Here is a 20,506-nt window from a genome sequence, read left to right as displayed (position 1 = left end):
AAAAGACGTGACACACTCATTCTGAGGTTTTGGCACAATAATTTTAATCACAGTTGAACTCACTGCATAGGAACATGATATTGTTTATTTTTCTCAATATCAAAAGGGAGATTAGGGTGCATCTCCTCAATGTTCTGGCAAAAATTCAGTCAATGCATTGTACTCTGCTTAGCCCTAGACTGAATTTAGCTCCTAGTGTTTAGTTTAGTTTTTAAAATACATATTTACAAAGTCAAATGGATATCGTTCGGTTAAGATCATGTAATTCCCAAAAATGTAATCAAGGATAAAATATTTCTTGTCATAATACCCCAGTCCCACTGGCTGTGAAGTCATGGATTAAAAAACAACACTGATAAAATAAACCAGCTCAAAGGGCCACAGATTCTTCTTTCTTCCTACAAATCAAGAAGGGGATTAGTCTTGGGAAGCATTCCTTTTTTTTTTTCTTTTTTTTTTCAGTATGACTTTCACTTTTTCCTCTTTGTGTAGGATGAATCCATATTGTGAGTGCTATATATGTCCAAGTCTCCCATGCTATCCATAACAACCAGAAGTCAAGTATGAAGGTCATTTTAAGGGGGGGGGGGGCGGGGGGGAAGTGTTTCAAGTTAATTCTATTGACACTGTAAAACTAGTTTTCCCCCAGTTTTAAACTATATGTTTACAAGAACCTGCTCTAACATTTATTTTCTTCTACCAAATTACACAGCCAAGCAGTGAGCACTATAGGTTTACAGCATCAGGTCCCTTTAAGGAAAACAGGCAATGTTGACAGTCATATTAAATGCCTAAATCCAGCAACAGTTCTTACTCCAAAATAAACTGTTTGTGTCTTTGTTTTTTAGAAGAAAGTCTGAGTTCCAGAAGGAAATGCCAAGTGTTTTCTTCAGACCTACAATCCATTGGGCATGCCAAGGCTCAGGAAGGAAAATAAAGTTTCTATTTCTGCCAGCTATTCAGGGTAACCACTGGTTTGGGTGTGGGACAGGTTGAGGCCAGGCAGCTATGACCTGAAGAGCATCCGCCGGGCCCCGTTCTCTCTGCTTCACAGATATGAAACGAAGAAAACAGCGTGCATTTTGGAGATGGAACAAAACAAGGCAAAAGATTTCTGAAGAATTCCCCAAGTAAGAACTTAATGACTTTAAAATTGTTTTACTAAAAGCCAGCCCGTCCATTATAATAATTTCCACACCTTTACAAAGAAAAACATAATTGTCCATTTCCAGATGTTGAAGAACCCAGCCAGTTTCCAGTTGCCCAGATCCTTCATTTACCATTCCCCATTGATCTTAAATGGTTTGCGCCAGCAATCGAAATATCCTGTTGGATTCCCACAGTTTTTTGCAAATGCATATAAAGAGTCTGCACTCAGCATAGTCCTCAGGCCTCTCAAACTGTGCCAGCAACACAAGAGTTCTTGTGGAGTTATGTGGGTGGAGTAAAACAACATTTTGAAAAACAAGACTCCGAATGACAGTTCAGCTTAGTTACAGAGTACTGTGGATTTATGCATCTTTTATTGCTTTTAATTTTAATAAAGAGATGAATAGTTTCAAAAGGATGGGTGTAGTGGATGTTTTAACTGATAAAAAAAGCAGCAGGGTCAGCTCCAGTAAAGTACATGACTCCCCGGGTAGTTTCACACACACTGGAAGCCAGCAGGGGATGGCAGAGCTCCCAAAGAGGCAGCTCCTCTCCCTTCCCTGCCTCATTCCTCTCCCTGCACCAACCTCTTCTCTGTGCCAGCATAAGCACGTGTGCGGCCTCGGGTTGAACCAGAGCAGGGAAGTGATACGGTAAAACAGCAAAAAAAAAAAAAAAAAAGCAAATAATGCTTGTGCTAGCAGAAAGGAAGATGCAATACATGATGAGCAAGAATGAGTAGCTTGGGGAGAAAAACAGGATGCTTTTTTTAGAGGTCATGCTGGCTGAAACTCTAAACTGCAGTTCCATAAACTAGAGTTTATAGACATATATGCATGGTTCTATGACCTCTTGCTTAACTGATCTATAGGATTTCCTTGAATTAATTCTTGTTTGTACTAGAGCATATCTTTTCCCAAAATATTCCATCTTAATAAAATGCCAGCAATGGCATGCAGACCTTACAAAGTTCTTCCATTAGTTCTCAGCTTCACCGCCCAAAACGTGTTTTAGCACTTTGAAACAAACATTCAGCCATGGCACTTACTGTTGTGTACATCTAAGAACTCATTCTCAGTCATTCCTTTACATTGAGATGATGATACCTAATTTCAGAAATTTGAAGGCATATTTCTGGATCTTTTAATCACTTCCATGAATTTTCTTTGAAATGTCTACATTTTATCTCCTTGAATGTAGACACTGTCATTAACAACTGGACTGAGCTAAGCTCTACCATTTAATATATGGATCTCATATGGATCTTGCTAATGGATGGATCCTGTAATAGGATGTAATGGATCTTGTTATAGATCCCATAATAGGTTTTAAAACCTAAATGGTAGGTGCTTAAAGGCAGAAAGCTATGGTCCTTGGGTCTTTTTATCCTTGGCCACATCTACAGTCATAAATTCAACATGCCTAGGAAGGTGCTATGGTATGGAGAAATTGATATCCATACAGTTAAAATCTCTCACCCCTTAAAATCAAGGTGGAGGGTGATGTTTTTGAACTGTTGGGAACTGATATTTGCCAGGGCTGACTCCCAAATCATGCCTAGAACTGACGGAGGAGATGAGTCAGCTCAGACCAAACCCATGCCAAGGATCACTCCATAATTCAGGAGCATAGGTAATTGGGTTCTAGGGTCCAGAAACATACCCAGCACTGTTTAATCTACTAGAAGAGCTGTAGCTTTTGTGTCCTGAAACACCATCCACAGTCTTGAAGGAACGGATATGATAACCCTTCCCTGTGTTTGCAAAGCTGGCAACAGAATGTCATCTGACTTCTTGAAGAAGTCAAATGTTTATCTTACTAAATCTAGTTGAAAAGATTACAAGAAGAACATGGAGTGTCAGACCAGCTTGCTGAGGTTATTCCGAACTCTTGTAAAACACTACTGTTTCTAAGCACACCAAATTGCAGGTTCTCACCTACAGATTTTGGTTTTGGGGGAGTTTGGTGTCTTTTGATTGGCTTTTGGGGCATGAAGCCTCCTTCCAAAATATGTGAACTTGGTACCTGCTTCCTTCTCTCAGAAGCAAAGTAAAAATAGCAATGTGTCTTCAAGCATGTCAAAATGGAAATCATTATTTTCAAGCTGCTCTCCTTGGACTTGAATCCTGTGACAAAAACGATTTCTTTACTGATGGGGGGAAACCCTGCATCAAATAAGCCTGTATTTTTTTAGCACTGGAGATGAAAAAGATTATGAGAAATGCAGCTGCTCACAATGTGGCATTTTTCTTCAACAAGCTCTGGTATTTTTCAAAAATCTAAACACTGTGGGTTTACACTTGACAGTATTTCTGTCAAATGTAGGACAGGCAGAGGTCTTATAGCCCACTTCATACAGAAAAGGAAAGAAGCACACTGCATACAGAAAAAGTTGTAAGGAAATATGAGTACTGTTAGAAAAAACAGTGAGGAATATTCTTCATATAAGCTCTGTGGAAAGATTGCTGTACACAGTGAATCATTTATATTGCATTCAGTTCCATAATCTTGATGGAGACAAAAGAGACTGTGCAATCAAAATGGTTTTAGATAAGTAGAAAAGGGGAAAGTGACTATAACTCTAATTGCAAAAAGCAAACCAAACATGCTGACAGCCATTTCATATCTTTGGCTTGGCACTCCTGTATCAGCCACGCATAAGAAACCACCTCAATGTCAAAGCTTTTGATAGATTTGGATCATTTGACAGTGATGCAGCATGCAGCACCCATGCATTCACAAAATGATGTGGTGGCCAGCACTCCCTGATGCAGTATTACTTTTCCATCAAAACTCATAAATAGCACTGATACCACAAATAAAATGAAATAGCCCCTCTATCAGCAGAAGTGAAAACATGCTATCTAGCACGTAATTTTGTGGCTGGTTTCACTGATGTGAACCCAAGATACTTCCAGTATGGTTTTTGCTGTATTTTACTGCTGAACATGAAGGAAAGCATTCAGGAAAGTTACACTTTGGCTTCACCCTGTCTTTCTGTCTTGCTTCAATTTAAGGCTTGTCTTTACCTCTTAAAACTATTTCACTGAGCACAGACATATTCTCTACATTCTGCAAGCAATAAAACTCACCCTGACACTGACCTTTTGATGACTGTATCCTCAGGAGAATGTTAGTTATTACTGCCTTCTTCTCCCTGACAGTTGAAGTTAGATATTCATGGTCCAGAAGTTCAAGAAACAGGCGCAGCTCAACTATTAACTCTTCCATGGCTGAAAGACAAAAAAGAAAATTACTTCTTCTAAAAACATCCCATTAAAAAAAAAAGACAGAGTTAATTCTTTTATTCATATAGTTATTTTCTAGCATTTCTTAAAAATGTATGGTCCTCCTGGCTGGAAACAGACTATTTATTAGTGAAACCAACAGAGCAGCCCATCAGTGAGCACTACTGGCATCTGTAGTGCTTATCACAAAATAGATGCAGAAAAACCCAGTTCTTTTCACATATCACATCATCAAGCCAGCACTAGACAAAAGTGCAGAAGTGGTGACCATTTGCCTTTCTGTCAGTGCCACTCTGGATCCTCTCCCATTACCAAACAATTTCTAACTGCAGAACAAATTTAAAGTTTGGTAAAGCTCTAGACACATTGATGTTTTTGTAGATCTTTAGGGAAAGTTTCTTTCCCTCATATTATTTCTTCTGTTTGCTGTGGTAAAAAAAGCAGATTTTCCTTTCTTCCAGTGATTTGTCTTTCTTATCATTTCCAAAGACAAGCTCCCAACCCGTGGCATAATCTCTTACTACTCCTCAGATTCTTGATGATGCACTTCATATTTCGTCCTATTTCTAATATCCCAGATTTGAAGGCTTTCCAATTCATTCTAGAAAAAAATTACATTTCTTCTCTGTATTCCCAATGCTTCTCAAATTTTTTATCAACAAACTTCATAAGCACATTTCTATTTTTCTCCTTGCAAATTACCTCTAAAGCCTTGCATTGTCTTAATTACTGCAGTAGCTCAGACCATACCTATAAACACATTTGTTACAGCCTGATCATATGATATCTAGTAAGCAGGTTTATGAGAAGCCCGTAGTATTAAACCTGCTTTTCATGTTTCAATTCTGTCATAATTCTGAGATTCTCTAGTCCCTTCACTTAAGTGGACTCTCTTTTTAGTTTTGGTTTCATCTTTGATAGAACAGTTCATATTCCCATACTTTCTGTATCTGATGACACTATGCTCATTGAAAGGTGAGGAGAAACCTCCATTTCATTTCAGGGCTGCACCTACAATTAATCTCAGTCCTATCCCCATCCCTACTTAATCACATTTGGTTTTATAGACTTCAAGGCTTAAGAGGGCGACCACTGCTAAGCCTCTTCAGACCTCTAAAAAGTACATTATTTGCTGCCTACTCCCTTACCACCTCTTCCCTACTCCTAAAACCTTTTCTGCTGCAGTTGTCTACCCAGATGAACCTGGAATCCTTTCTTCCATTTCTCAGAAGGTGTCTGGATGTTTAAACAACCCTTGGTCAAGATGCATTTGTTTTATCCTACACTTGAAAACAGGAGTGTGCGGGGAAACCTGCAGATGTCAGTTACACCCCTACGAGGGAGGGACTGTTGGCCCCCTCTTGTCTCCAGTGGATGCAGAATTTCCCATTTATTTGAAGATTGCACCTGCAAGTACAATCAGGATGTTCTAGCAAACCGGACATACTCCTAGGAGGCACAGAAGACATGCCAGTTTGCAGTACCAAGGCACGATAAAGTCTTAACAAAGAAATCCCTGAAGTACACTTGGGCAAATATTTTCTGGAAAACACCATTAATTTGCACATACACATCCATCCTGCCCAATTTTTTTCTTGGTGAATACATTCTTCTATTCAACTGAGCAGTAGCACTGCCATTATATCAACCATCCACATTTTCAGGAAATATGTTTCTCAAAGATTTTTACAATATATAGGCAGAAAGAGAGTACCCAAAGTGATAGCAGAACTGTCTATATCATAACGCAGCTCACAAAAAACATTCCATGGCTACAGGTCATTTTTTTGCCATCACACTTGTAGCTGTCTAAGCTGTCTTGAAATCCGTCAGAAATCCAAAGTATTTCACAACAACCCTATTATTTCCAGTGTCATTCACACTATGGAATAACAACATATATACTTACAGCATACAGCTTTGAAGCAAAAAGTTATAGGTTCAGATCTGCAAAGCAGTAATTGATCACAAGACTCAAGGAGGAATAAAGAGGACATATGACCTAAACCAAATAATAATACCCGAAAAATCAGTTCTTTGTTTTGTTTTGTTTTTTTTCTCAAATGATACACTTTAGAAATAACATGTATATTCCATTAAGGGTCAAGTGGTCTCTTGCTTTTAAGTATGTAAGATGTATTGCTACTGTTGTTACAAGCCCTATTTTAATTATGGAATAAATTAATCTTTCAATATTTACTTACATTATAAATACAGTCATTTCAGAAGCTATCATTAACACAGAATCTAGGCAGTCATTGTGAAATTAATCACTATACAGTACAAGGAATATATATTTTTTTAAGTAGCTCCACACATATAAATTACTGTCAGGAATCGCATATATTACTGCAGTAAAATTTGCGATGGCATGTTTCCTGAAGTCTTTAAGGCAAGGGGCTGTAAACAGGCTGGAAGGGAGCTCTCCTTTCCCCTCTTCACCAGTGCACACCCTGTGCCACCGCAACCCCGTTTCTTTGCTGAGAACCTTTGCTTCCAGGAAGGAAGACCAAAAAGGAGGAAAGCAACAGACACCATTGGTGTGCACAGTGTGCATAACTGTTTTCACTTATTAAAAATTGTAAGAACCTTGTACTGAGGAGCTTACAATCTACCATGAACAGACGGATTGTAAAATCAGAAATGAAAACAGAGCAAGAGGGAGTAATGAGACAGGGAAACAAGAGAAGAGGTGATAGGAAACCACTGCTGGAGAGGCTGCGGGGAGCTGGCATCAGCCCAAAGCTCTCCTGAGGCCTCAGCCCATGCACATGTGGCCTTCCAATGTGTCCTTGGAGGAAATATGCATGGCAGTCACTGGTGACCACCATCCACTGACCTACAGTGAGCAAGCCACCTAAGTTACTGGAAGCAGTTTCACCACCCCCAGCAGAGGCTTTAAAAAAAAGCCTTGGCTGGGACTGATAGAGGATGACAAGATGAAGCTGATACCAGTGAGACACTACTTAAAAAACCCCAAAGTGCCCTAGTAACACATTCACCATAACTGCGTTTACATTTGGCATGGTGTCCAGCACTGTGGGTCAAATCTCTTAACAGTGCATTGTAAAGGAGGACAGCACCTGAAAAGACTGGCTCCCCCCCCCCGCCCCCCCCCCCCCCCCGGCCCCGCTTTGCAAGCCTACAGGTATATGACACTGACTTAAAAAAAGCAATATTTTAGGATGACAGCAGAATAAGATTGTTAGCAGCTGTTGTAAAATGCTAAGGCACGAACACTTAAGACATCACTTCTCTTGTTTTCCTACCAGGATTACATTGGGGTTGTATTTTCTTTGGTGGGACTTAACAGCATCACAAACATCAAAGTGTTAAGCAAGTGAGTTCTGAATTTTCACTTTATATATACGCAATAGCGTCAAAACTCCAAAACAAAAGAAAGGAAACACTGTTCCCAGCTAGTAAAAAGCACTCTTTCCACCCACCTTAAAAGTGCACTTTTCTAATAGTTTTGCTGCTTAAAGCGGAGAACAGAAATACTGCCATGGAATGCATTTAAAGTAATAAGGAACTGAAAACTGTTTTCTAAGACAGCGACAAATATACCTGCATATACTTGGGGAAAAAACAAGTTTGCCTGTTGTCAATCCTTGGTTTATTTTCTGGATTAAAAAAAAAAACAAACACCTTCTTTTCTCCTTCCTAGAAACGTAATGATGTGCTCACAAAAAAGTAATGGAACTGAATAATAGAAAATCCACATAATGCATATTTTCAGTAAGCAATCATTACTTCTGAAATGGAGACTAAAAATGAGAGGGTGATGCAAGTCCCAAAGAAAAACATACTCCTCCAGTGAGAGACTACCCTTGGAAATCTGACATCACCACAAAATAAGAATAATAATCAGAAGGCACTCAAAAAGGGACCAATTTATTTGACAGTTTTGGCTGTATTCTCATTGCCAAAGGAATTACTTGTAAGTGGCAGGTGGTGAAAGGCAGGGTGGAGCCCAGGGATGGTAATCACAACAGTAAGCAGATTTTAGTTCAAATGAGGAGCAAAATCACATTCCATATTAAATGATGAGAAGTCCGTTCTATGCTCAATAGGAATTATAGGTCCCTAATGGGCTGCTGCAATTGCCATGCACAAATAAAAAAAACAATGATACATCCAGAAGAGTTTCCAAGACTGGCTCTCAAGAGTTTTAAAGTTTTTTCAAATGACAGCACATAAAAACTATATACACAAGCCAGCAACGGAATACACCAAGGTAAAAATAATCAGAGGAAGGCAATTACATCACACTGTAGTTTTTGTTCCAAACCAGAACTAAAACCAACTGGGACTGAAAGACCATGATGATGAAATTATTCCAAATCTACATTTATGGGTACTAGCCTATAATCATTTTTATAGAATATAAAGTTTTCACTTCCATTTGATTAAAAAGAGATCATAGGAGCAGTGTTGTATCACACACATGATTTCACAGTTGCTTAAACTAGAAGAAAAGACAAGGATGAGCTCATTAAAAGAACAGTCAGATTGGGTTTTGTCCCTCACAGCCTTTAAGAGTATCTCTTAACCTTGCCATACCACAAATGACCCAGAACTGTTTCCCAGTTGACTATTATATTCTGAAGAACTTTTAAGAAGGATGACATGTATTTTTATTAAATATTGCCTTGTCCATACAATACAAACCCTACACAAAGTAAATGGACTTCCATGCCCATGTGTCTATTATAAATGCGTGCATACAAATATGTCAGTATACACATCTATCATAGAAATATGAATTAAAAATTAGCTTCAGACTTTTAGAAGATACTCTTGATCAGTTCCTTGCACGTTACTGAGTCAAATTTCTCTGGGCTTAAATCTTCAGCTTTCTGCCTAGTTTGACATTTACATGTGTTAATGGCCAGAACAGACAATTTCAATGAGATCCACTAGAGATCACCTAATCCGACTTTCTGTACAATACAGGCCAGAGACTTTCACCTAGCTACTCCTCTGATAGAGAAGAGACTTGTATTTAGGACACCTTCCAAAAAACCCAAAAATCTATGTCAGCATTTTGAACCCTACGCTTTGGGGGAGGGGATCCCATTTAACTGAAACAAATTTGATTGGATTTATGGATAATATCGATGCCAATCTTCAAGCTACATATGAAAATCAGGTTATCAAGAATAGGTGCACTTCAGTCCAACTACAACTCCATACAAGCACACACACACATGCAATGTATTTAGTTACCACTAAGAGGTTTTCAAAGTGGATGTCTCCGCCTCAACCTTGCCTTTATGATCACTTATTGCAAGGCTATATTAAATGAAATGCATATCTGATCCCATAATAGTATTTAGACTCTGAAAAATGTTCACGCTGCAGTTTTGTACTACATAAAGAAGTTCTCTAACTCATACACCACATGGGCCAATTTCAATGCTTCTGTGTTTTCACCTCTTAAAAATCTAAGCCTCCATATTCTGTTAGCAGCATGATACTTCAGGACTTTCTTCAGAAGAAAAGTTAAATTTGGCAATGGCTGGCTGGCTGAACGATTAAAAATTACTCTGTTTCAAAACGTGATTAAAGCCTACTAAGATCCAATGTTTAAAACCTTGAAACACAGAGACTCTCCCACCCTGCCAAAAAAGCCTCACTGGCACTTGGGTACACAAGCAGCAGTGGAGAAAGCAGACATATGGTCTAGTTTTGAATCAAAACCAGAGTGTGAGCTGCATGTTTATGCCCATTTCTATTGAATTGTGTCACTGAAATAGTGTTATCATCCTTAGTTTTGGGTGTCGTCATTTGAATATTTTATTAAAAAGCTCGTAACAGAATACCGCTGGGGAAATCATGTCTGTATTTTATAAAGATATAAATATCAGAGACACTGTGAAGAATACAGAGCCACAGGATACAAAAATCTTTACGAAGAAAAACCCCAAATCACTTTGAGTCGCTTCCACTCAACCCTATAATGCAGTTACAAAAATCCAGTAACTGAGGAAAAAGTTCCTTTCATGGCTACATCATCATTATCCAGGAAAAGAATTTCACTCAGAAATACACAAAATTCCTAAGCAGGCAGTGATAGCATATTTAGCACTAGGAAAAAGTTTTGCTTTTTCCAATATGCTACCAGAAACTAGATGACATATTTGGAAACTATATCAGAATCCTATGCACCAAAAAATGAAAGGGCATGCTGTTTGAAGAACACAGGGTGAAAAGATGTTTCAAGAATTTTCTCTTGGTTGCACTGGCCCTTCTAAATAATAATAGTGTACAAGTTGTGAGAAACTCTAACTGTTAAGCATGTTAAAAACCTGCTTCAGAAAGTAGAGATGATCATCTTGGGGGTACATGGCATTACAGGGAAGAATGGTAAAAGTGTATGAGAGAGAGGTGAACCCTTAATAGTAGATAGAGCCTAAAAGACGAAGAATTAGCACGGAGCAAGTAAAACAGGCACAGGGATTATCATCAGAGTATTTTAACACAAAAATAATTATATTTAAAGCTCTCTAAAAACTCCTAACAATCATCTTTTGTTTAAAATTTGGAGCTCCCCAGACTGTCACAAACTCTCTTTCCAGACAGCTTGGGGCAAGAGAGGCAAAACACAGCTACTAAAACTCCTCCTGTCTCATGCATATTTATGATCAACCTCAATGAGTGTCAAGGGATCATTTCAGCCATAACCCACATGTATTCCTCTTTTTCTTTCTTCCATCTGCTTCAGTTTTCAAGGAATAGGCATTTAGAAAACCAGTTTTCCCAAACTGCTATGAGTGCTCCAAATGCTGCTGTTGCAATACTTGGGTGATAAAACAAGAGGTGGGAAAGCATTAAGGAATGTCTGGGCAAGAAGCTACAGCCATGCAATGAGTGACAGCAATGCAGGAGTGTAATCCATTAACATAAGGTAGATGGATAAAGAGTTTATTTTTTGAAGTCCAGACCAGTGTTTAAGCACTGCCACAGACTCTGGAGAGGAATGCCTCCTTCTAAACTCACAGAAGAAAATACAAAAGGGAAAAGTAAAAAAGAAGAGAAAAGAAAAAAGAAGAAAAAACAACAACAAAAAAAAAGCAAGAGACAAAACAAAAGAAGAAATGACAAAGAAAGAAGAAAATAAAAAGTAATCACTATTACATGCATTTATTTTTATTTAAGCACTAATTATCTACCTTGAATTCATAATATGCTAGCCCCCCCAAAAAAAATACAAAAAAGCCCCAACATGCTGATAACTAACTACAGAAGCTTACAGTGGTCTTTATCAAGTTGCTGAAGGCTTTCTCTAGAATTGCATTTTCTACATGAGGTTTCTTTTGTTCCCCAAATAAATGTAACATACCTTGTAAAGCAAATGAACGGGGTTTCACTCCAACTGCACGCCCAGCAGGCTGGGCAAGAGTCCCACCTCCTGCCTCTGTGCTCACTGTGGGCATTCAGGTTGAGTTTTCTTCTCAGACTCCCATTACCCTACTAGGGCAGAAAATGGAAATTTCTTGCATTTAACCATTTCCAAATGTATCAGCTGGCATCATCTAATCAGGACAAGACATTCCAGGTCTTGCCTCTGGCTCCTGCATTAGCTCAACTCCTCCATTACCCCAAACCACAAAAGATAAGCAGCCACTACAGAATTAAGAAATGGGCTCCAATTCTACAAAAGAAAAGCACTTCCCTCATGACGTAAAAAGGAGACAAAACCTCTGTGGTAGGAGGTGAATGTCTGCCCCAGCCTCAAAGTCCCAGGAGGAGATGGGGCTCAGTTAAGGTTGAGACACACAGAAGCAGATACCCTGTGGTAGCACAAAAGGAAGCAAAATGCTGTAGCACATCTTTTTGAGTTCTTCATTCGGGTCCTCAGCTGCACACAGATCCCTTTTGATGTTAGGATTTCTTTCAAAGTTACAAACAATTACATATCCAGAAGAAATGTGAGACAATTAGTGAAGTTAATGGAATGGAGAAACAGAATAGCAAAACAATGACAAAGAAACACAAATATGGCAATGGTAGGAACTGCACATAATTTGGTATTTTCGTATTCAGCAATTTTCATTATACATGTCAAATACCACACTTAAAAATTGTTCAAGAAGCCATGAGACTGACCATGTCAGCCATACATGCAGTACAATCCAAGAATAGTTTGCACTCGGTGAACCTGGTGCTCTAGGCTTCCAGTTTGCAGGTAATTCCAAGCCAGAAATGAGATAATACTGCATTTTATAAGAACAGATCCAGAAGTCCTCACATTTGTATGTGAGGATGGAAAAAAATATTTTTTTTTTTTTCCATCCCACAGCACCTTTTTATACCACAGACCTCGCTGCTGGGTCCATTCCGCAATGAGTAACTTCTACCTTGTACGGCTGCATTTCTGACACTTTTCCCAAGGAGAGAAGCATGTTCTGCTTTTTCTGTCAGGTTTTTGAAAATTACTTTAAATAGATGTACACATTAACACAGATTTCTGTTAAGAAAATAAGATCAAAGAAGCATACTTTGCACTGATAGAAAGTATAATTGTAAGAGCTCAAATCTCTCCTGTGGAAAATACATAATTTCCCACCTTACACACGTGCCCTAAGAAACTTGTGTCCTTTAGTGTCACCCCTTATTCTTATTCTGGAGGATTTCATTATGTGAGAGGTAGATCACAGTCAACAGGAAAAAAAGCATTAGAGCTTAAGGTAGCTTTGAAACTCAAGCCCCATAGGTGAAGAACCATTAACACAAAAATGGAAATCTTAGTATTTAAAAAAAACAGAGAATAGAGAAAAATAGAGAATGCTCCACAACGTTTCAACAAATCCTCCATAGTAATGCTTGAACCCTGAAAATATCATGGATATATACATGTCTATGCATGTTGATTTATTCCTAGGCCTCTGCTCTACATAAGGACATAAACGCACCCAAAATTTCATAAAATCCCACCCTTGTGATAAATATCACTTTAAAACCTCCCAGTTAATTAGTCTTTATCCTTAGACATACCTTTCAGGCTAGAAAGTGAGCTTTGCTACATCTCCAGCACAGACTTTTAAAGACCAAAGGGAGAAGCAGCTGGAAATATATGGGACCTTAAGGGAATACATCCTGCAATAAGCATCTTTTTTCATAACACCGACCCTCCCTCACAATCACCCACCTGAAACAGCTTTTTACAGTCTGACGCTAAAAAAAGAATGATGTCTTAGACAAGTTGTCCCAAGGACATTCATGGGTTTATGGAGAACTAAAAATCGACACGTTGAAACCAGCTGATAACCCAAGACACAGTCAAGATGATAACAGTAAATGAAGTGTGCACAAAGAGGCACATATAATGTCGTTGTCATCATCATCATCATTATCATTATTATCATCATTATCTTGTATGTGTTAGGTAGCCCCTTCCACTGGAACTGAGTGGTACCAATGGTGAAAATTTTTAGTACCAGATCTGACACCGGTCCGCAGTGAAAAACAGAAGGCAGGGTTTGAGGCACCAGGCAGGTAATGAAAGCACTGACTGGTGACACACAGGTAGGGCTGGTGGCAGAGCCTCTGTATCTGCTAACCAAATCCATCAGCAGGTGGAACAGCTCTCCTCCTAAGCTATGCCTTCAAAGCTTTTTCTCCAGCATCTGTGCACACAACTTACAACACTTTGCTGAGCTTCTTTGCTGTGCCACTCACACATACTCTGACATACATGATCCATAAATATAACCATGAAATAATTCTCTATTGAAAACAGCAATATATGCATTTCAACGGTGGATGCAGCTAGCTGTGATAAAGCAGGAAAGCTGTAATTCTGAAATGGGGAATTTCAATCCCCTTCGCCTCTTGTAGCCCTCAAGTAAATTCCCTGAAAATACATCAATGTTTCTGTGATTTCTCCTCTTTCTGGTTCTCCTTCATGATTAGTACGTGGACAGGAAAATTAAGTAAACTTAATTTTATAGTTTCTGACAAAAAAAAAAAAAAAAAAAGGGAGGTGGGTGGGCGTGTGTGTGTGTGGATCTCAGCAATCCAGAGATAAATTATCCCTTTCAGTTCCTTCACTCAGCACACCTCTACAGCCTGCAAAACAAGACTGACCAAAGGGTCTCTGTGTAACCTTACTGTCTCGACTGGATTTGGTCCAGGTGCCTCTGGCCTTGGACAGGCTGCTCCAAAGGAGGGCCACAGCAAGCACACTGACTAGAGCTCAGGGATCAGCCAAGAGTGGAATTCACACTTGCTAATGGAGCTCCACAGAGCAACCTTCAAGGCCCCTTTTTTGTCTGTAAATGTGTTTACAAGTGAAGGTTACACTTTCTTTCTAGAAGCAGATAAAGTCAGCAAGTTACCTTTTAGAAATCTATGAAAATTCAGGTCCCAGAAACTACACTATATTTCCTTAAGATAGGGAAATAAGAAATCAAAGTGTATTTTTATGTATTTGCTAGAAAACAAGAGGCCCTAAAGAATACGCTAATAATAAGCTAGGTCAATAAGTCAACAGAAATTGTGCCAGCTGAGCTAAGGACTATACTGGAATTCGAATGTCAGGTCCACTGCCCTGGCAAGACACGGGTGGTATCACTGCGATGAGTCCTGAAACTGAGCATGCTGTAGAGGAATGATCCCAAACAAACCAGAACAATTTTCATGAAAGGATTTCAACTCCACAGTCTTATGTAAGAAGTTGTCACCATGTCCCAACAGCCACTGAATGAACCATACGAAAGACACTAATTCTAAAGCCAAATATTTCCAATAACCAGAACACTGATAGGCGGTGGCTTTTGTTTCGAGCCCTGATCAGGCAGAAACCAAGGCATCAGACCATTACCTGTCAAAAGGCTTGAGCGTTTCATGACATGAATGCCAACTATGAACTCCTTCAAAACTCAGTGATACATCATTTTAATTACTGACTGTATAGTGTGTCACAAGATGGACAGAACCGCTGAAATCACTGAAGTTACTTCTTCATGGCAGCTTTCAAAATGCACAGTCTGATCACTAAAACATTAAACACTGGATACTGCACAAGCTTTCAAAGAGAACTCCATCTTTCCTGTACTACCAACAGTTATTCTGACGACTTATGATGAGCTAGATCTGCAGAAGGCTGGACACCGAAGTGGACTACAGCAGTCTTAGTTCTGTTTGATGGGATGTTTCTTTAGAGTACAAAGTTCTAGCAGGAACCTTTGCCTGAAAAAATGCAGATTCTGACAAATTTATTTAACTAATGTTTGGGAGTGGCGTGGGCTGTATGTATGATCCGCCTGAATACAAAACTTGGACTTAAAATTGAACTTCCCTCATCAAACAAAATTAACATTAATCTCTATTTATATTCCAAGGATACAGAATAAAATAAATAAATAAGCTAATTCCTCCCACAACAAAATAGGAAAAGAAACATTAAAACCTTTGGGTCCTTATCTGGTGTAGTTCTCATGGTTTCAGTCATGCTCAACTAATTCATTGTAACCCAGGATATGCAGCTAATACTTGTATGTTACAGAGATTTCATTTTAATTATAGAGGTGCTTTGAATTTATCATGAAACCAGAAAACATATGTTTAATAAACAGTAATAAACTGCTGCCAACACCTTTCTCTCAGGCTGCTCCCCGGTTTTCACTCCTCTTGGCTGCTTTCTGTTTTCTGCACATTATCCAGTTTTTCTACATCTGGTTACACTGCCCCATATGTTTGGAACAGCCTCCCTCCTCCCTGCCAAGCAACCTCCCTCCCTCCCATGAAATCCCTCTTTCTTTCAGCAGTCCCTTCAACAATAATCCTCACATTCCCCCTTGCCTAACAGTTGCACCGTGTCTCGTCATGCAGCTGGTTTTTTTATCTACCTTTAGGCCAGACCTTGCAAACATTTTCCCATGGTAAAAAAAAGAAATGTCCCAATCCTTCTGATCGGTTTCACTAACCACAACAACAGGATGAGTTCAGAGAGAAAAAATATCTGTGTTTTAGTTATTAACATCTAAAAGGCAGAAATTTCATTCCTGTGCAACAGGAGCAAAGTAGGCGAACAGTCGGATGTCTGCTCCTCCTGGCAGCAGTGATGGGAGGATGAAGCACTGAAGATGGGAGAACAGGGCAGATGCTGGGACATACCCTGGTACTGGCACGGGCACTGCCTGGCCGGCTGCGCCTGCTCCATTCGCCTCCATCACAGCTGGTCTTTTCCAACAGGGAGGTTGTATTAAAAAAAAAAAAAAAAGAAAAGACAAGAAAAATCCATACAAGAATATTTTAAATCTCTGAGGACATATGTCCAAAATGTTATTACCAGAGGCTCTCACTCACCCTGAGTCCAAGTGCATTTTTTGAGGTCAATGAGCTAATTCACTGCTTGTAAAATGTGCTGTCACAGAACTGAACAGCACAAGGAACACCAGCTTCTCACTGTTACAGCATCTAAAAACTTCCTATCTGGCTATGGGAGAGAAGAAAAATGCACTTTAAACGTATCCTCAGCATATTCTTTCCATGACTGCCCACACGTGTCACTGATGGATACTATACAGATAAAAATGGACCATGGGATACAGAACAAAACCCTCTATTCCAATTACGCAGCTATCTCTGAGCATACTTCAGCAATATTGCTTGAGCAAGGAAGCCACATTTTATGACTAAGAAAATCACTGTGACTCCATTTGTCCTCACCAGAATTTTGTCACAGCTGAGAGAAATATCCTGATCAAAATGAGCTTCATCAAGGTTTGGGTGTGCCATCGATCTCATGTCTTATATCGCTGGATAAGGTCCTGGATGGCTTGTTTAACAATACTTGCCAATAGGCGCTTCCCAGTTCTTCCTCTATTCCTGAGTAACAAAGAAGATGCACTGCCAAATGTCCTCCCACTGAGATCTCTAAGACAAACCCAGCACCCTCCCCCAAGAAATAAAATAAAAAAAAAAAAACAGCAAGGATTTCAGTTTATAGCAAGGTTGCATATTTTCCTTGTCTTATATGCTTTGTTTTTCACAGACTCATAACCTAACTAGGAAACCACAGACTGCTGCATCTGTTGGTCTCAGTTATTATCCAAAATGTGCTGACTCTATATGAAAGTTATCCCATTGCATCATAGCACAAACAACGTGTGTCACGCCTGTAGCCGTGCCCAGGCGAGCCCTGCGCAGCATCCCTCGGCAGCCAGGCTGGGGAAGGACCAGCTGGTGCCACCAGGCAGCCACTGGGACCCGTCGGCTCGGCCCCACATCAGCCACAGCAATTACACAAAGGTAAAAGCTATCGATGGCAAACATTTGCATCCTTGCCTCATCTCACCATCTGCTTCTGCTGCTGCTCACTTGAAAATTAATACGGTGGTTGCTTGAATCAGAAGCTAATGCTACATCTGTCTTCCTTAGCGTTACATATAATTATTAGACTATGCATGCAACCCTTTTGGCAACTCAAATGGGGTGACAGTGGGCTCTAATCTGACGGGATCTGTCCTCGATCAAGAGAGATCAAAATGCTTCATTTGCAATTGCAGACCCTGAAACAAATTGGACTGCATCTTCCACCTCCTAGTCTGTGCTCCCTCACTCTCCCTCCTCTTTCTTCCCCCATACACTTTCATCAAAGCTAAAAAGTAAATTAGTAAAGTGTGAATCCTTTTCAAAGAACATAAAAAGGTCTTTCACAAGCAAATGTACAGAAAACTCAGGGCCTGTCTTGCTTGTATAAATTACATCTCCTAGCTCAATTTCTAGGGTCTCTTTCCCAATTATGGACATTAAGGGAACAAATTGCATTTTATCATCTCAATCGTTTACTCCTAACAGTTTCCTACTTGCATCTGATTTGCACTGCATGAAGAAAAGCAGAAACGTGAGAAGAATCAAGTATATAGTCCCATTAAGTCCTTGAGGTTGGCATACTCTATACAAACCTTAATTTCGTGGCCTTTAATCCAGACAAAGTCTCAAAGAGGTATTCCTTATATATAAATTGCAACATACTGGTTTTAGAGAAGGACTAATTTCACAGGCTTCGGGGGAAAACCTCTGAGACAGAAATCTGTTCTCTTCTTTCCCATGTAAAACATGCTGGAAACTGCTTATTAGGAACATTATCAAACTGAATATTTTTAAAAGCCTCCCAGTAAAAAAGATTTTACCCTACATGTACTTTTCATCATTAGAGTCAGAAGTTATTTATAAAAAGAAAGAAAGCAGTCAAATCCACTTTGATAGTTTTTAGGGGAATTCTAGAGAAATCTATATATTCAAAAACACCCTTCCCTCCTATTCAAAGCAGTTTGATAATGCAGTGAAGAAACTTCTAACAAGAAAGTTTTGAACCATTTTTTTCATAAACTATAGTTTGAGCACCGTATTAAAAGTGAATGAGCTGTGAAAACTAAAAAAAAAAAAAAAAAGGACAAATTGCTCTATCATGTCCTCGCCCTTTCCAGAGGCTCACCACATATGTACACATTAGCAATAAAATAATGCAAGATGGCCTCCTTTGCCTCTCCTAGCAGCAAGACAACAATCAGCAAAAGGCAGAAATGGCCAGTGTAAAAATGGAAACTATTTAAATAAGTCTTTGTTTTGGAGCATTTGAGAATGGCAAAAAGGTGCTTCAAAAAGGGCAGGCTGTCCTCTGAATAGGAAGGAGCATGAGAAAAAAAAATGAGAGATGGGTCATTCAAAGTCCATGAACCTTAACAGTATTCCTTGAAGAAAAATAAAAAGGTTTATCTCAGTTAAATAGTTTCTTTACAGGAAAGATGCAAACATGCACTTATAAAGAGATTTCTTCTCTTCTACGCTGCTTTAAACTGTTTTTCCATGATGAAACTTTTTTGCCCCCATTTTTTCTTAAGAGACATAAAAAGAAAGGCAAAATCAGCTTATGCTTTCTTTTCATTCCAGATGGCAAACTTATGAAAATTTACTAATAGCCAAATCAAGATCTTAATTACGATGAAGGCAGGGGTTCTAAAAAAAAACTTTGTAATTTTTGAAGTGAGAAAAGCAGGACAGCAAGTATCATCATGCAACTTTTAGAAAGTAATTTAAATTCTCAAGGCACTGTAGACCCATTAACTATTCATTTTCCTACCACCCTTTTGGATTACAGAGTAGCACTCTCTCTGCTTTATAGGTGGGAAACTGGGGCAGGCTTAGTACCACAAAGACCTTCACAGAGCATAACTCAGTGTTGGCACCAAAAGGAGCAGCCACACGTACCCTTCCCGAACCCAGGCTGTACTTTCTGTCTCTTCGCTGGGCTGGCACAAGTGCACGTGCAGCCACAGCACGGACCAGAGCAGGGCACGGATACAGCTTTTAGGTGCAATACCTAGTTATGCTAGAGTAACGTTATGGTGGAACACCACCGTAGATCTATCGTCCCAAATTCAGGCCGTTTAGAAATCCCTTCTATACTAGGATCAGGCAACAGTAGGGGACATCAGTATGAAAGTATCTGGTTGTCCTCTGTGTCCCATTTCCTGACAAATCACAGAAAGGATCCATTGAGGATTGGTGTCCCATCCACACTGCAAGCTGCAGCAGTTCTGTGCACATTCTAAAGCAGGAATACCTGGTATTTCCCTCCTGGGAAGGCCAGCAAAAGATGGGGAAAATTGCGTGTTCTGCAGTTCTCTAAATCCACAAATTTGGTGTCAACGTCATTTCTGTGCTATAACTCCAAGCAGCCCAAATATATCCAAGTTGAATGTGTAACACAATGCTGAGGCAAAATCTCAGATCCAAATAGCATTTGTCTAACAATTCCCATTAATGGCAAAGTTCTCCCAATGTCAACAGCTGCTGAGATAATCTAACCCTTAGCACATCTGCAAATCCAAATCAAGCTGTGGCCCTCTCCAGATAATGTGACTAATTTTAGCCTTTTTTGACAGTGTTGTCTATTTTTGTCTTTGGCTTTTGCAATTAAAATGTAGATCTAAATCATGTGACCTGGATGCAGTGGAAAGTCCTTAAGGACTTTCTGAAGAAGAGCCAAGTTTTCCTTAAACCTTAAAAAAGCCCAAATGCCAGTACGGTAAATGATCAGATATTTGCAGTGCAGAATCAGCAAAAAAAATATTTCAAAGAACACAGAATTGACT

The 20,506-nt window shown here is 39.3% G+C and overlaps 1 protein-coding gene across 19 annotated transcripts in view; it reads right to left on the bottom strand.

The window, feature by feature from the left end:
- AFAP1 (actin filament associated protein 1) overlaps positions 1–20,506 on the bottom strand; it is a 140,420-nt gene that overhangs the window by 82,950 nt on the left and 36,964 nt on the right. For 16 of the 19 annotated variants that reach the window (XM_080373405.1, XM_080373394.1, XM_080373407.1 and 13 more), the window contains exon 2: positions 4,242–4,382. In XM_080373405.1, the coding sequence (XP_080229531.1) occupies positions 4,242–4,380 (139 nt within the window). In that variant the 5' untranslated portion in view covers positions 4,381–4,382. Of the gene's footprint in view, positions 1–4,241; positions 4,383–11,742; positions 19,660–20,506 lie in introns of those variants that run through there. The other 3 variants (XM_080373400.1, XM_080373402.1, XM_080373403.1) reach the window with 2 other exon arrangements.

The sequence above is a fragment of the Falco punctatus genome (genome assembly GCF_963210335.1).
Source record: "Falco punctatus genome assembly, chromosome: 1".
Classification (NCBI taxonomy): domain Eukaryota; kingdom Metazoa; phylum Chordata; class Aves; order Falconiformes; family Falconidae; genus Falco; species Falco punctatus.
Note: the sequence above shows the minus strand (reverse complement) of the source record. Positions and strands in the feature narration are given on the sequence as shown.